The sequence below is a fragment of the Nyctibius grandis genome, chromosome Z (genome assembly GCF_013368605.1).
Source record: "Nyctibius grandis isolate bNycGra1 chromosome Z, bNycGra1.pri, whole genome shotgun sequence".
NCBI lineage: Eukaryota > Metazoa > Chordata > Aves > Nyctibiiformes > Nyctibiidae > Nyctibius > Nyctibius grandis.
Genome location: NC_090695.1, coordinates 32,793,085 through 32,809,950, shown reverse-complemented (window position 1 = coordinate 32,809,950; position 16,866 = coordinate 32,793,085). Strand labels below are relative to the sequence as shown.

At 35.7% G+C, this 16,866-nt stretch overlaps 1 protein-coding gene across 4 annotated transcripts in view; it reads left to right on the top strand.

Annotated features, from left to right (window-relative positions):
• Nucleotides 1-16,866, top strand: part of BRD10 (bromodomain containing 10) — a 67,899-nt gene that overhangs the window by 25,400 nt on the left and 25,633 nt on the right. For all 4 annotated transcript variants that reach the window (XR_011050051.1, XR_011050050.1, XM_068422641.1 and 1 more), the window contains 2 exons: nt 1,231-1,307; nt 7,483-7,572. Coding sequence is in view for 2 of the 4 variants with exons in the window: in XM_068422641.1 (XP_068278742.1) it covers nt 1,231-1,307; nt 7,483-7,572 (167 nt within the window). In the remaining 2 variants the exon portion in view is untranslated. The remainder of the gene's footprint in view (nt 1-1,230; nt 1,308-7,482; nt 7,573-16,866) is intronic.

Here is a 16,866-nt window from a genome sequence, read left to right as displayed (position 1 = left end):
TTTTACATGGTTTGTTTTTACGTGGAGTTTCATATCTAGATCCATCGAACCCTGTGCCTTGTCTCTTAAGAGTGTTTTATTTCAAATTCAGGTAAGATCATCAGGAAACTCACAGTGTAATAAACCGAAAATATAGATGCCTAGGCATCTAGGATAGGTGTGTGTATATGTACACATGCATTTGCACACACAAGCAAGGACCTATTAGGAAAAAATTAAATGCAATTCCTGCCAATATTTTCAAATATAAGTATCAAATCTGCATATGTTTGTGTTATTACCAAGTGCCTGTAATGATTCTATTTTACAAGGAATTCCACATACTTTGTATGATTTTTTTTAAAGGTTTTTAATTATTGTTTAGGACCCCTGAATGTGAGCCTAGCAGCAATCTTAAGAGTGATGGTTTTGGTCTGAATGAACAGGTCAGAAGTGGGCTTCTGGGTTTCAATTTACCATGTGAATATAGAACCATGTAAGAAACTCCATTATCTTGCATATATGGCTTGGTGACATAACTACTCGATCTGAGAATTTTATGTGACTTGTGAACCCTGGTATTATAGGCAGTAAAGCACTTGCCTTACCTTTAAGGAGGTTTTTAGTTACATCCGTGTTCTTATATAGCACAGTTGGGTGTGAAGGGCATTATAGGAAGGTGTTTACTTTCTTCTAAAATGTTAGGTTTTGCCACAGCCAGAAAACACAAATCAGTAATCTGATTTCATTGGTAACTTCAATATGTTCATTCAGGGATTTCTAGGTATTACTTGTGCTTTGAGGGTATTTTTTACTGTAAGATACGAAGTCCCAGACCCTAATGTGTGGTTCACTTTACAGTGTTAGAGAACAAATCTTGCAGGTAAGATGCTGTATTTCTTAAGTTTGTGGCATAAGTTCTGGATTTCAATCCTTTCAGAACAGTGGTGTGAATGTTTCTTTTATAACTTCCAATTTTTAGGTTGTATATTATGGGCATTGTAGTGGGTTTGTTCTTTTTTTTTTTATTATTTTTATTTTTTTTTCCCACCCTAGAAAGACTGCCCTACACAGATACTTGTAGTTTAATGTCTGCTTTTGCTGAGTCTAGTTCTGGTTCATCATGTTTACATGACTTACTGTCAGCCATCTGTTAGTTATAGTTTAACTTTCCAGTCTGTGTGTAATTTGGTTTTATTAATGAAGTACAGCGAACAGCATTACAAAGCTTTTCTCTTTTAATCTCACAAGGAAAAAAATCGGTATCTAAAAAAGCAATCACAAAGAAGAGGAAGGGTGTCACAATGTCTACCATACCAGAATTTCAGGTAAATTATTTTAATTCTTGTTTTAAGCACTTGAAATCTGAATGTCTGTAAAATAAGTCCTTTAGTTTCTGATAGAGACCTTGGAAATCCTGATTAAAGATTAATTTAATTCTTCTGGTTCAAAAGGCTTAATCTGATAGTGTTTTTTAAAGTGCATTTCACCTTTTCTTGGTAGAGAATGTTTTAACGTTTTTCATTACGTGCAGCATACACAGTGTTTTGCAGTATTGTTTAAGATCCTGGATAAATCTGTTACAGGACAAAACCTGTGAAAACTAGGAGTTGTTCAAGGAATTTTTAAGGTAGATATAATTTTCTGGGATGAAATTACTTGGGATTTGTATGAGCTGTGACACTGTGGTCCCTGAATTGAAATCTAGCTTGATTTATGGAAGGACTTGCAAAAAATTTGTAGACTCCTGTGCTCATCTTGTTTGCAACTTTTACCCATTACCTGCACATGACCTTTAGACCAGAGTGCACTAAGAACAGAGTGCTAATTATGATAATGAGGTTTTATGGTACTGCAACAGAAGTGTTACAATACTTCCCTTCCAAGTAACAATTTATGTATGCATGCCTACTGGGATTGAAGTTCTCCTTTGGCTGTAAATTTTTTTTTCAGAAAGCAATCTGCCCCATTGTGTGCAATAGACCCACATTAAATCATGACTGTTCTGTAAAACCCTCACACTGAATCAGTTTATTCCATGATGATGATGTGTTTCAGGTAGAGCTAGTAGAATTTCTGGTGATAAAACTGGTTAGTAGCGGTCAATATTGAGAAAAGATGGATATTTAAGTGTACACTGACTTTTGTCTATATTCTAATGGTAGTGACTAAAATGTTTCCTAGCAGCTCCAAAAACGAGATACAGTGTCTAAGAATTTTATTTTTCCCAGCACATTACCTGCATGCTGTGGATGTACATGGTTAGGTTAGAAATAATTTTTTACAGTATTAAATTAGTGCATTTAAGTAGTCTGTCTAAAACATTATCTAAAACTTAGCTCAGCTTTTTATCTAACCAATGTAAACTGTACATTTACATATCTATCTAGGTGTAAAATCAACATTATTACATTTACCTATGTCAAATGTTAATGAAAATGTTACAAAATAATTCTGGCTCTTTTGATCAGAGCTAGGCTTTATATCTGTTTTAGATGAAGCTAAGATCGATTAGTATGAGCAGTTTAATCTTATTAGGGAACTTTTTGACAATTTAAACTTCCTTTTCCAAGAGGACAGGCAGGACTGGTATGACTCTTAGAAGTATTTACAAATAATAAAACATTTATATTTGGTATACTACTAAGACTTTTAGAGCCTAGGAAAGTATGCTTCAAGATACTCTGCTCCACCTACATGGATGGCCAAACTTAATGAAATCATGTAAACTATTTGAAGGTAAGAGTATATTTCTTAAATACTTGGTAAGACAGCTTGAGTGTATACAGGCCCTGTGAGGTATGCCAGGAAGGATGTAACCATAATAATATTGCTATTCTTATCGAAACATCAGTTCTTTTGGAAAGAAAGTAAATAAATGAAAATTTGTAAGATGTTTTAGGTCCTTGCAGCCTACAAAAGTTAAAAAAAAAAACAAACAACAAACCACAAAACCGTAAGGCACTTGATTTCATAAGACTAGATTCTGTACTTAAGTATAGATCTTTTACCTGGAAATCGTAACTTGACATTAAAGCTCAGAAAATAAGTATTAATAAATCTTCTAATATGTGTAGTGACACAAATTATGCATTTAAATTAATTATTAACAAAAAAAATCAGGAGATAATTGTACTACTTAATCCTAACATTTATAATGCCATTTTAAACCACCTTCTAAGGAAATGTAGTGCACAGATTTTCTGCTCTCTATCATAGTTTGAATCTCATGGACAAAGCAATAAAAGCATAGGTCAGTGAATATCACTCCTTCCTTGTATATGATTTCAGACCTTATATTACTTTCTTAGCTCAAGGTTGCTTTAAAAAAAAAAATACAAACAACTAAACAAAACAAAAAACAAACCCAAAACAAAAGCAGATGCAAATTAAATTCTCTTTACCAAATAAAAACACACAAAAAACATGTCCTGTTTTTAATATTTTGAAAATGATTTAAGAAGTGAGTTTACAGATTCATAGATCATGAGTTAGTTGGCTGTTGCATATTTCCTTTTAAAAGAAATTCTGAGTTCCAAGCTTCTTATTACTGTTGCTCATTAATGTTTTAAAGAAACAACAGTAATTATGTTGCTGTACAGAAGGGACACTAATGTGAGGGTTTTTGTGTTTCTTTTCCAGTTACAAAGTAGAATTACATTTTGTAACAAGTGCTTTGTCTCAGTCTTTCCTCCTTTCCCCTCACATACATATATGTGTAGCTATATAGATCTACATGTACTATAATTAAGGAAAAAAGGAACATGCACATTTTAAGGAACTAGGCTGACTTCAGCTTTTCTGTTTAACTGTGTCTTAACGGTTTTGGTTTTATCAGCTATGGTCTATATTAAACACATATCTTGAAAGGGGTCTATCTGGACATTTTCCACATGGAGATTGCAGCAATAAAAGAGTGGGTTCATAGGAAATAAGTGTAACTTACAATCATCATTACAATCCTATAAGAAAGATTGGGACAAACTTTTTAGTAGGGCCTGCTGCGATAGGACAAGGGGTAATGGTTTTAAACTAAAAGAGGGTAGATTCAGACTAGATATAAGGAAAAAAATTTTTATGAGGAGGGTGGTGAAACACTGAAACAGGTTGCCCAGAGAGGTGGTAGATGCCCCATCCCTGGAAACATTCAGAGTCAGGTTGGACTGGGTTCTGAGCAACCTGATCTAGTTGAAGATGTTCCTGCTCACTGTGGGGGGGTTGGACTAGATGATCTTTAAAGATCCCATTCAACCCAAACTATTCTGTGATTCTGTGATCAATACACAGATAAACTGAAGTTAAGCACAAGACTCCATTAAAGTGAGTAAAAATTACGTTAAAAGATTGGCTGAAGTTAAGGGGGGCAAGGAGGGAGCATCAGTGATCTGGGGGAGTACACTAGGTTTGTATTTATGAATAGATCCACAGATCAGATTTGTTTTTATAATGATAAATAGTTGCTTTATAAATTCTGAGGAATGGATCACGGGAGAGTCCCAGGTTGGAATAGAGCTTGGTCCCCCTGTCTTTCCTTACAAAAATCGGGGGGATTTCCTGTCTTTCCTCCTTGAAGTTCTAGGAGTCAGTGAGGGTCTTTGAGAGATTACTGAGATCTGAGATTGTATCCTAACAGGAAAGTTGAACACCGAATTTGAAAATTTACTGGAATACTGAATACCTGAAGCTTCCATTGCATTCAGTTGAAAAACAGGATGTTTATTTCCTATGAAAACTAAGTCCATGTGTAGTTAATACTGTGCCTGATGTGAAAATGTTTGTGTTGTAGTTAGCATGTACATAACTAATTACATGACTTGTGCGTTAATGGAAATATTTACAACCTGAATCTTTAAGCCACCATGTAGTGTTCTAGAGAATAGGGACTAATATTTCACTACCTTTGAGAAGTCATAAAGGAAACATTTTCATTTTTTCCTCTTCAGATTCCTTTTCTCATGATAGATGAGGCATGTTCCTCAAGAGCAGTGTGTGAAACTACCAGTGACCTACTGGAATGTGACAGAATGATTAGATTGTAACATTAATACCTTTCTTCTTGCTTTCACGTTAACTTACCTGTTAAAACATACAAAACAATTTAGAAAGGCAGTGTTGTTTGCAGAAAATTTAATTGCTAAGTTCAGCCAATTAACAACCATGAGCAAAAAACACTGAAACATACATTGGAGTCTCATTATGAGAAACAGCAGCTAGATTCCATATCAAAATGATCATAAAAAATACGCTACACTTTTTTATTACTGTTCTTTTCATTTTTTCTTCAAAATGCTGGCTTCATTCTGTAAGATGGGAAATGTTAAGGAGATGAGAGAAGTTTCAGAAATAGCTTCTTTCCCAGTCAGTGTGCATCTTTAGTACCTCATCTCGAATCCTACTGTGAATGAAGAAATATGAATTTCTTCTTGAACCTTTTTATAGTGGTTTTCAGTACAGTGTTGGAGTATTTAAAATACTAAACTCATTTTGACAGTAAATCCTCTAAGCTGAACTGCTGTTACTTTCCTTGTTTTACCAGTAGGTAACTGACACACAGATACTAGCCTCAAATGTACACCTCTTCTGAGGAAAAACGGGACTTAGAGGTTTGTTTACTCTCCTTGTCACCCTCAGCTCCAAGACAACGAAACTTTATATATTTGCCTTGTTTTTCCCATTGATGTAGTTTGGATTGGTACACACTAACAATTTTGCAAACTGGATCCTTATTTCTCAAGTGACTCTTCTGAAAATGAGAAACAGGACTGGGACCTGTGAAAAGCTTGGCTGCATGAATTGTCTGATGACATGTAGGAGCTTTTTATGGTAGAGTCAAAGATAGAGTTGGTATTTTCAGGACAACTAACAGTAGTGAAATCATCCTTCTCCTTGCAATCTCTTGCCTTTCTAAAAGTGAGTTCCTAGAGAGAAATTCACCCACTTCTAGCAAATGAACACAGTATATTTCTTTTGGTTCATAGTTTTGCTTTATCTTTAATCCATGGTACACTGAGCTAAATGTGTCTCATAGGGGAAAATAAAGAGCAGTGATAAAATGTAAAAACTGAATTGTCAGGTATATAGTCAAAGGAGTGGATTACAATTGTGTAGGGAAAAATCTTTATCCATGTCTTTATTGACTTTTGTGACAAACTGGCACCTTTTTGTATAATAATACAGTATCACAGATTTCTTTGCGGGCCAGATGGGAAAAGACAAGACAGTATTTGGCTTCCAGTTTACATCTTATATATTTGGAACTCCTTTAAGTGCAGGATAGACATGCATGTTGAACGTACTAGAGTTACGCATAGTAGTACTATTTTCTGGGTTAAGAGAGAAACCATTTGCAAGTTCGTTTTACATACATTGTCTACAGCAAGAAGTGCCAATTTCCTTATTCATTTGCTATTTTAAACTCGATAAATGTGAACACTGTAAACTTTAGTTTGAGTCACTCCAATTCCCCAGTGCTCTGAAATGTACACAAGTGTTACAAAAATAATGGCATATATGTTAGAGGTTTCTGAAATTTATGTATTTTGCTAAAAGTGTCATTTCTGTGTTTTAATAATGAAACAAAGTTTTCTTAATATGAATTTGCTGCAAATCTAAAACTTCATGTGTAATTGAAGTAAAAATATATTGTTATGAATTACTTATTTGGGAGAAAAAAAATTAAAAAATAGCAGTTGTATGATAAAAGCATTTTTTGTGGGATTTTTTTCTGTTTGGATTTGATTTTCTTAAATTATTTCAATATGTTTCCGATAGTAATGAAAACATTTCCACCTAAAGGTGTTCAGAAAGAAGCAAGTCTTGACATACAATAAACTAAAAGAACCTAACAGTTTAATAATTTCCAATTCATTAAGTCTTTAATTGCCCTAAATGATGGTAAGCCAAAACATACAGTTTACTTTTGTTTGATGATTTTTTCAAGAAAATAGCATCTGTATTTTGAAAGGAAAAATGTAAAAAGCTGTTTTCTAAAGACAGGAATAAGAATAATATAATACTTTTGCAAAACATACATAGGTAGGCAGATTTGATAGACGTGGCTAGGTTATCTGTCAGGAATACTCTGTGTAAACATATCAAGTTCAGGAAAAAGTTGTAACAAGTGTAATTTTTATAACCACAGCGTAGTCCAAAGCTGGTACACTTTAATTCACCAGGGAGTTGTTTGATACTCCAACCTGTTCCAACTCATTACTATAATTGAGACAAATTTGGTAGTTGTCTTTCACAGAAGTTTTGAGAAAATACCTACATTTTGAAACAGAAGATTACAGGCAAAGATATGGTTTATGTCTGAAAAGTGAAGTATTTTCTTATTAGATCTTCTTCCTTTCAAGAAGTCCTATTTTTTTACATTAAAAAATGCTATAATAAAAATCAAATGGTTGCACTAAGTAATAACATGTGCTTTTAGATTTCATTTAACTTCATTGTATATTTTCCACGTCCCACATTACCAAGTGTTTGTGTTCATTTGTTTTTTAGCTTATTTGCACTAATCTTGATGAACTCAGGGAATTAATCACAAAGATTGAGAATGAACTCAAAGATCTGGAGGACATTAAAAAGAAATCGGTATGTGACATTAAAAGCTTTCTCTTGTATGACAATAAAATGGTGCCAGTTATTTGCTGAGGCCTGTCGACTGAAGATTTTGTGCCTGTTCAGTAACTGCATGACGCCTCATAAGGTTGATACCTGGAGACTGTAATCTTAATCCTTTCTGTATGTAGTGCTCTGTTCACAATGTTTTTATGATAAGTAAATTCAATAACTGTGTTAACACTTTTCACTGACGAAATAAAGCGTGGATAGTGGTAATACCTTAGAAGGAGTACTTCTTTTCTATTAAACATGTGACCGTTCTTCCCTGAGGACAAACTCTTACCCAACAAGCAATTACAGGATAGAGTTCTCATATCTGCCTATCCAGTGCTGATCAGATTTTCTCGTGAGCGGACTCTTACGTTGCTTATTAGGATTCCTAACTCCTTTTGTTTGCAAGTAAGTTATTAAAATTGGCTTTGTTTAATTTTTATTCAAGTAGGTTGTACAGGAAAGCCTGCTATCTGGCTTTTGATACCGTATTGAGATACAAATTTTACCAATGTGCACTGGATCACTCAGTCTATACAGCTGAAAACCTCAAAAGAATAATGGTTAGACAAGAGAATCCAACATGTTTGGGGTTTTGTAGGAGGCAGTGATTCTCATCAAGATGGTGGATAGTTTTAAATACATAAATAGTACTCATTTAAATGCCCCTCTACAGCCAACTCTTCTTATTACATACACCTTCTCATTGAAGTTCTGTTTATTAAACCTTTGGGAGGCATTTCTGTGGCATTTCTATGAACAGTAGTAGTTTAAAATGTTGCTTTTTCTATACTGTAGAAATCAGGCTGCACATTTCTGTGAATGTCTACTCCTATGCAGAAACAATTTATTTTTAAATTATTTAAATAGGGGAGAGGGATATGGTAGGTGAGAAGCAGTATAAATTAGGACTCTTGGAAGACAAATTTCAGTGCAGACACAGCATAATAGTTGTTACAGTATCCAAAGGAATAAAAACAGACTTAACTTGAAATTATTTTGTAGTTGCTAAATTGCAAGTTGGTTTTATAAGATTGTCAAGAGCTTATCGGAAAAGCTGTGTCAACAATAAAAAAAAAGCCAAAAATGAGAGTGGACATCAGCATATCAATAATCTTAGTATAGGTGAGACTTCTAGTCTACTAGTAAAACTGTACCAACAAGACTTCTTCAAGTGTAGACAAATGCTAAATATGTCATAATTGCTCTTTGAACTGAAATCTGATAATGTCATTATGTAAATAAGTTGCATGACTTCAGCAGGAATACTATGTTTAGTTCTAATCACACCGTCTTAAAAAAACCCAAACGCTTCAGTACAGGGGAGTTAAGATACAACTTATTCAGCATTCAGAAGCTGTGAGGTAAGGACAATCTTTCTGTGTGCTTGTGTAGATCTATCAGATCATGATTCTGGGTCTCTAAACACTTGTGTTAGATATTTTATGTAAAGAAAAAAGGCTAGGATTAATTGCTGAAGAAGTAATTATAAGGAAATAGTATTGATTTTTAAAAATAATTATCAGGGAAAATTCATAGTCACTTTTAAAAAAATACATCTAATAAATTAGATGAATAGTCATCAGAATTTCATTTTTTATGTCTAATACCATGTGTAGTTAGGTTAGATATCTTAAAAACTGGAGGAAATGCAGATTTTCATTCTTCAGCTCTGACACAAATGATAGTGGCAGTTTCAGACGCATCCAGAATATCATTTGTTTCAGCTTTTCTGAAGTGCCTGGTCTATTAAGTAAAACATTGTTCTAATTTGATGATGGAAATTTGACTTAATGTTTATTTTAATATGATGGTATTCATTTTGATGCTGTTCCTAGGCTTCTTTCTTGTTTTGACCCAAAGGTAGTGGTGTTCTTTCTACTTCATGGTAATTTTATTGATTTTTGTTTGCAATAGTGGCCTAGGTGAAGCTGTAGGAATCTTTCTTCTTCGTGACTAACCTGCTTGGTAATTCCAGTTTTAGTAGTTGTTAGCACGTGCTACTGAGAGAAACCCTCAAAGCAAGCTTTAAAGCTTATGTTAAATACTAACACATATTAGAAAAACAGGTCATCTAATTTATATTAAGACTTTAAATTATAACCTTTTTCTTAGTATTAACTGCCCTTTATTTCCTGGGAGACCGTTCTAGGGTACGTAAAAGGAATTCCTTCTCCAGAACTTGGAAGTACTGGAGGCTGTAATGAAAGAGCTGAGATGTAAGACTTCTTTAATACGAGTAAACTTACTGTTTTCCTGTATTTTTTGTAGGTAGTTGGACTGGTTGTACCTGACACTTCTCAGAATATCAGCTTAAGACAACAAATGACATGAGAGATTTTTAGCCCAAACAAGTTTTGTTTGGCAAGTTAAAAGAAAATTAGAACAGGGTTATGTAATGGAAAGCCATGGGTAATTTTAAGTGTAGGCATTACTACCAGTTTCTCATACAACAATGAAATAATAAACCTGTTGGAGAGGATTTTCACTGATTGATGAAAAAGTTTGGTTCTGTACTCTTTTGTACACCTGTGTTGTCTTTTGAATTAGCTATGATTAATATTTTTCCATTTAAAAATTCTTACCCTTTTGCTTGATTATGGGTGAGTTAGCTGTAACAATGGTGAGATTTACCTTAGTGCCAGTTTGCCATAACTGTTTAGAGAGGAAAATGAAATTTGACCTCAGTTCTTTAATTTTAAACAGAAGTTCAACTCAGTGTTAGTATTATGATTGGAGGGCTGGCGCACCTCTCCTATGAGGAGAGACTGAGAGAGTTGGGGTTGTTTAGCCTGGAGAAGAGAAGGCTCCAGGGAGACCTCATAGCAGCCTTCCAGTACCTGAAGGGGGCCTACAAGAAAGCTGGAGAGGGACTTTTTACAAGGGCATGTAGTGATAGGGCAAGGGGTAACGGTAGATTGGATGTTAGGAAGAAATTCTTTCCTGTGAGGGTGATGAGACACTGGAACGGGTTGCCCAGAGATGTTGTGGATGCCCCCTCCCTGGCAGTGTTTAAGGCAAGTTTGGATGGGGCTTTTAGCAACCTGGTCTAGTGGAAAGGTGTCCCTGCCCGTGGCAGGGGGATTGGAACTATACGATCTTTTGGGTCCCTTCCAACCCAAACCATCCTATGATTCTATCTCTTCCGGGACTGCTTTGCTCTTGAACTCTAGCCACTCAAGTGAGGCTGCAATTTCACATATACTTTCAACTGACGTAAGCCAAAACTGCTGCCAAATAAATAGTTCCTACTCTCTGTGTCTCTGGCAGCTTATATTTTCTGTGCCACCCCATGAGAGAGGGTAGCAAAATTCTTTGTTCAGCTGCATAGTAAGAGAGTTAGTCTGTGATAAACCTAACTACTTTTTTACTGGTGCTGAGGTGTTTGTAACCCAGATCAGTTTTCTAGTGCAATTTATTATGCAGTGGCACAAATACTTGTGCTTGTGTTCTGCCACGGTTTGAGGGGTCATTGAAAGGACAGGAATGAGCATCTGGGGGCAAAAGAAAGTGGGACTGCTTTTGACAGGAAAAGTGCCTTTTTGTGGCAGGTGGTTGTACATGATATTACAATTAGGGGTGCTCTAAAAGTATCCCTTCAGCTACTACACAGTGCCTCTCCTTACCACCTACTACATTTCACGAGGGAGAGGAGAGAATGAGTTAGTCAGATTTACTGTTTATTTGAGTCCCTGACTGGAAATCAGAAAGCAGGAGGTGCAGAAAGGGGCTTTGAAGGACTTGAGTCTGATGCTCTGTGCACTGTCTAGTGAAAGGATGGAGGGTGGCTCGCTAAGGAACATACCAAAGCTAGAAGACATTCTAGCTTTGGTACATTCCTTAGGGCATGTGAAATGGCATCCTTTCACTTTAAAGCAGCGTGACTAAAAAGTAGAGTGAAAATGGAATTAATGGAAAAAACACAGAACTAATAGTAGCAAGAATTAGGTTCTAGTAAAAGTTATGTCTGTTTTGTTGCTAATACTGACATAGATAAGATGCAGGGGAAATTACAAGCAGTCAGTAGACAATTACAAATCTGAAGTAGATCAGCAGGTCGATGGAGGTGATTCTGCCCCTCTACTCCTCTCTGGTGAGACCCCACCTGGAGTACTGCATCCAGCTCGGGGGGCCCCAACATAAGAAGGAGATGGAGCTGTTGGAACGAGTCCAGAGGAGGGCCACGAAGATGATCAGGGGGCTGGAGCACCTCTCCTATGAAGACAGGCTGAGAGGGTTGGGGTTGTTCAGCCTGGAGAAGAGAAGGCTCCAGGGAGACCTTCTAGCAGCCTTCCAGTACCTGAAGGGGGCCTATAGGAAAGCTGGAGAGGGACATTTTACATGGGCATGTAGTGATAGGACGAGGGGGAACAGTTTTAAACTGAAAGAGGGTAGATTTAGATTAGATATTAGGAAGAAATTCTTGCTGTGAGGGTGATGAGACATGGGAACAGGTTGCCCAGAGAAGTTGTGGCTGCCCCCTCCCTGGCAGTGTTCAAGGCCAGCTTGGATGGGGCTCTGAGCAACCTGGTCTAGTGGAAAGGTGTCCCTGCCCAAGGCAGGGGGATTAGAACTAGATGATCTTTAAGGTCCCTTCCGGCCCAAACCATTCTATGATTCTATGTTTGCTAAAAATTCTGTTGAGATCTTATTGCATTTTTACCTCATGTTTCCTGAAAATTTAGTCTGTATATATAAGCATGGCAGTTCAGTTGAATGCGAGCTCTTAGAAATTTGCTTTAACTAGCAAATTGATCAAGACATGCAAATTAGCGTAATTCCACGAAAAGTTTACTTCCAGTGGTATTGATGAAAAATAATTTTGACAAATGTACGTGGTAGTGAAGCATTTTGCAAATACATTTAGGATAACATAAAGGCTTCTGTCTAATACGTGAAATTTCTTTTATGAGAAGAGATGGTAAAGTAGCACCTTCTATCCTGATCAGTACGCAAGATAACAACTATCAGTTTCTGACATTTTGGATCCCGTTTTTCCCTGTTGTCTGCTGTGTCAGGTAAAATCAGTGGGGATTGCAGAGTGAATGGAAGTCTCTTTACTGCCTTTCAGATAATCAGCTTTTCTTGTGATCTGAAGTAACAGGGTTTTTGTGTGAAACTTAATTAAGCTATTCTGTAGATCAGTTGTATGTATTTAACTGTTGCATATCATAGCTGACCTTGATATTTTTTTTCTTTAAATCCCTTCTTGCTGTTGTGTAATATGAAACCGACAGGATTGCAGATACTTGTATCAAATTGTGAACTTTGGGCTTTTTTTTTGCAGATGTCATTTTGCAAGCTGATTTTGTAGTAAACGTGTTTGTTGTAAAATGAACTGGATTTTGACAAGGACACTTACTTCTAGACCCGGTTCTGATTATGTTAAAGCATATGTTGTCTTGGAGAGAACATAAACATTGAAAGATTCCTTGTTTACTGAAATGCAAGACTTTATTTTGGTAGCACCATTGGATTTGAATCATTCCTTGCAAGTCTGATTGGTAAGTGCATAGCTATCTGGGGAGTGAGAAGGGAGGCTGGAGCCCAGGACTCCCACAGCTAAGTTGACAAGGTTAAAATGGATAAAGGGCAGTACCTTCCTGAGAAGGAGGCCAGACTTTCCCTACAGGGAGAGAAAAGTCAGACAAAGTTGAGGGGAAAGAGAATTACTTAGTCAAAGGACACCAGTCAAGTTCACAACCAATTAGGGTTTGGAAAAAACGCACTGAAGATTTTATTGTTTTGCAGAGGTCTGTAACACATTGATGTTCTTGACTTAGTAGTAAAAAAGGAAAAAACCTCCTTGGTAAAGGTTTTGGGTTCTGCCATCTTCTAATATTGTTCCTGAAGGTTTTAAATAGGTAGTTGTACTCTCCAAGACAGGTGAATGTCTTTGTCTGTCTTTGGGAGTGGATATCTCTTTTAAGCAGGTGAGTCAGAACAGCTGAAAGCAAACTGAGGTTTTCTGTAGCTCTAAGTACATATCACCTGCAGAAATATATATTTCGGAGTACACCTGAAAATTCAGAGTTAAAAACCTGTGGGTTCAGGTCAGAAATATTTAGAACCTTAGACATAAATTCATTTGTAGGATACTGAGGCTATCCAAAGGAATACATTGGGTCAAGATGGAACGTAGTATTTTCTGTGTCTTCTTTTTTTTGAAATTCCAAACAGGCTGCTGTTAAATTTCTTTATAGGAAGTGGGAATATCTAAACTAAGAGAAGAGAAGTTTTCTGGTTTTTTATTGATTTGCTACACTTAAAAAAAAATTTAAATTGTTAATATATGGCAAAAATAATGCAAAATGGCTCATTTACTATATAAAAGTTTATAAAATATTTCCTTTATGCACAATAAAGAAATGGGAAATATTGCCATGTGTTTGAAGATGGTATTGAAACTGTGTTTGGGCAAGACTGTACAGGGACTTCCCAAGAATGCTCAGCAGAAATTCATGTAACCGTCAAATATAGATTAGGGCTCTTACTAGTATTTTAGTGAATTGAACCTCAACTTTACAAACAATAAAGTGGAATAACTTACTGTGTCATTTCATTTGGACCCTGTGGAAACTTAATTGTTACTGGGTTAAATCTTACTCACTTTTTAGCAGGAGGTAGGGTTCATTCTCACAGTTCCTCTCTCCTCCTAGCCTCTTCTCCCCCTCCCCAGTGAAATAAGTACCATGCTTGAGACCTTGGCATGTAAGGAATTTTCAGTTATACTTGTTTTCATCTGTATTACTATATTTACATAAACGTACATGCAAACAAATATTATAGTCTGAGAAATCAGTGTTTGCACACACATTTGCAGCTTTAAACTGCAGATGAAGAGGTACTTATGCCAGTAAATATTAAGGATGACAGAATTTTAATGGACCTGCTTGAAGTCTTGCAGCTGAAACACTTTCTTTTAATTTCAGCTTAGGTTCTGTGTTGCTCTGCATCTTTGTCTGTAATGTATCTAAGAAAGATATTCTCTTTTTCCATTCTCAAAAATGTTTCCAGTCTCAAAAATTTGATTTGTACTTCTGTCACTTGCAAGTAATCTGTTATTGCTTCTCTCTGTCTTGCCTTCATCTTTTAAAAATGCTGATACAAGCCCAAAATGTTGAACTTTGAGTCTGAAATTTACACATTTTCATCCATGCAGTTTCCTGTACTTCTGAGGAAAGATTGAGCATGTGGAGCTTTTGGAAATCCAACCAGCTATTTAGTTGTATAATATGAATGAATAAAGCCAATTTTAGGCTTCAGATTTTGAAATCTTCTCCACAGTAATTACTTTTTATTCTCTGGTATTTCTGTCTTCTCCTTATCTCACTAGTTTTCAATATTTTTGTCGCAGTCTTCAGTTTTTCTTAGCTCCTTCAGTATCTCTTTTTCTGTCTGTATTGTCTAGTTTTTTTCACTACTATTTTCTCTTAGCTTCCCATGATCTTTCATGCCTTTCCTTGCTTGGCTAGCCCTCCAATAAATGTTTGCTAAGCAGCTTTCCTTAAGCCGCATTTATCATCTACCTTTCTACAGTTCCAAATGTGAAAATATGGATACTGCATCAAAGATATGAATGTGTACTCATACATTTAATCTGGAACATTTTTGTTATAGAGATACTACTGTATATTTAGAACATTTAACAGTGCTTTGGATTTTGGTCAGTTAGTATATTATTTTGAAAAAATTATTCAAGGGATTCCTGTCAGCACACAGTTATAACAACTGATTTTAATATGTTCAGCTGAAGAATAGAGAAATGTATATCCAGAGTTAAGAAGATGCAAAATTCAGCTATATGAAGGGAAGTTAAGTAAGATCCGTAACAGCTTAAAAGAGACAGCTTTTTTGTAAATAGTTTAAGATACTGTTTACATCCAGTTTCTTCATGAGTTACGAAGTATAAGTTACTTAATATCTTGAAGTTCTTCTAATGAAGAGTAAAACATGACAGTTCAGTGCTGGATAATTTCACTGTTCTGAGTTAGGTTCAAAAAGATAGCAAGATTATACAGACTCCCGTGGTTTTGTGTTTTATATCTTTAAAATAAATGTGGTAGATTAATCAATGCAATGATGAACATGTAGTAATTTTGCCTAAAGAAAATTAGAACATGTCTGAATGAAAGCTCATTTCATAGTAATGAGCTAAATCATGAGATAAAGACGCTCTCAGTAGTAAGAAATTTATTGGCTTTTTTTTTTACTTCGTTTGTTTGTAATGTTTAATAAGAGAGTATGGGATACCATTTTAGAATATAGCTTGGTGTGATCAGATATCTAGGTCATGGAAGTGCAAGCTGAAGTCTCTCTAAAAAAGACAAAGTTTCAGGCCTGTTATATCTTTTCATTAGTTGCCTGTAAATGCTCAAAGATAAAATTGATTAAGAGATGTTGTGAGTTAATTTGTTTTATGATTTACTACAAGTCATTCTGCCTGACTATATTCAGTCCCAGTATTCAAATAACATCAGAGGCTAGCTATTGATAGATATTTATAGTATTTGGAATGACGTTGCTGAAGGTAAAATACAAGATACTGACTTTCAGAAACTTTTCCTGTGGAAAATAACTCTATAGGCATTTTCAAAATGAAACTGCTTTCAGTTACATAGTTTGTATAGTATGAATACATAGTTTTATGATACATTCTTATTCAGTCAAAGCTGCCATTGAAGTAAGTGTCTGAAATTCTAGTATTGGGCCCATAAATTGGTTAATAAGAACATTCAATATCAATCCGTATCTGAATTGCAAAAATTATCAATCTCTTTTCTTTAGGTGTCTGATGTCCAAAGCAGCTGCAGATCACCAACTCCCTCTCTGTGTGACATCACTAGAAAACGCTAGACTGGTGATGTCACACATACCACAGAACCCCGCTGCAGAATGGAGCGGGCCTATTAAGGGTAAGGTAAGTTTTCTCCCTCCACCACCACCCCTTTTCAACAATATTGCATGGTTTTATAAGATTTCTAATTTTCTTTATTTTATGTCCCTGGGATATAAAGTAAAGATTAAAGAAAAACTTATAAAACTGCATAATATTGTGGTTGTGTGTGTGTGTGTTTATTTAAAAAACAAAACAAAAACTCCCCTATAAAGTTCAGTCCTTACCCCATATATCTGTATCCTGGCTCCAGTCTGCTTTGGGGTTCCATGACAAGTATGCCAGAATAGTGTATGTTGGGGCATCATGGAGAGTGGAGTCAGCATTTCCTGGCTGCTCTGGATGTCAGAAACCTTATTTTAAAAGGTAAGTTTTCA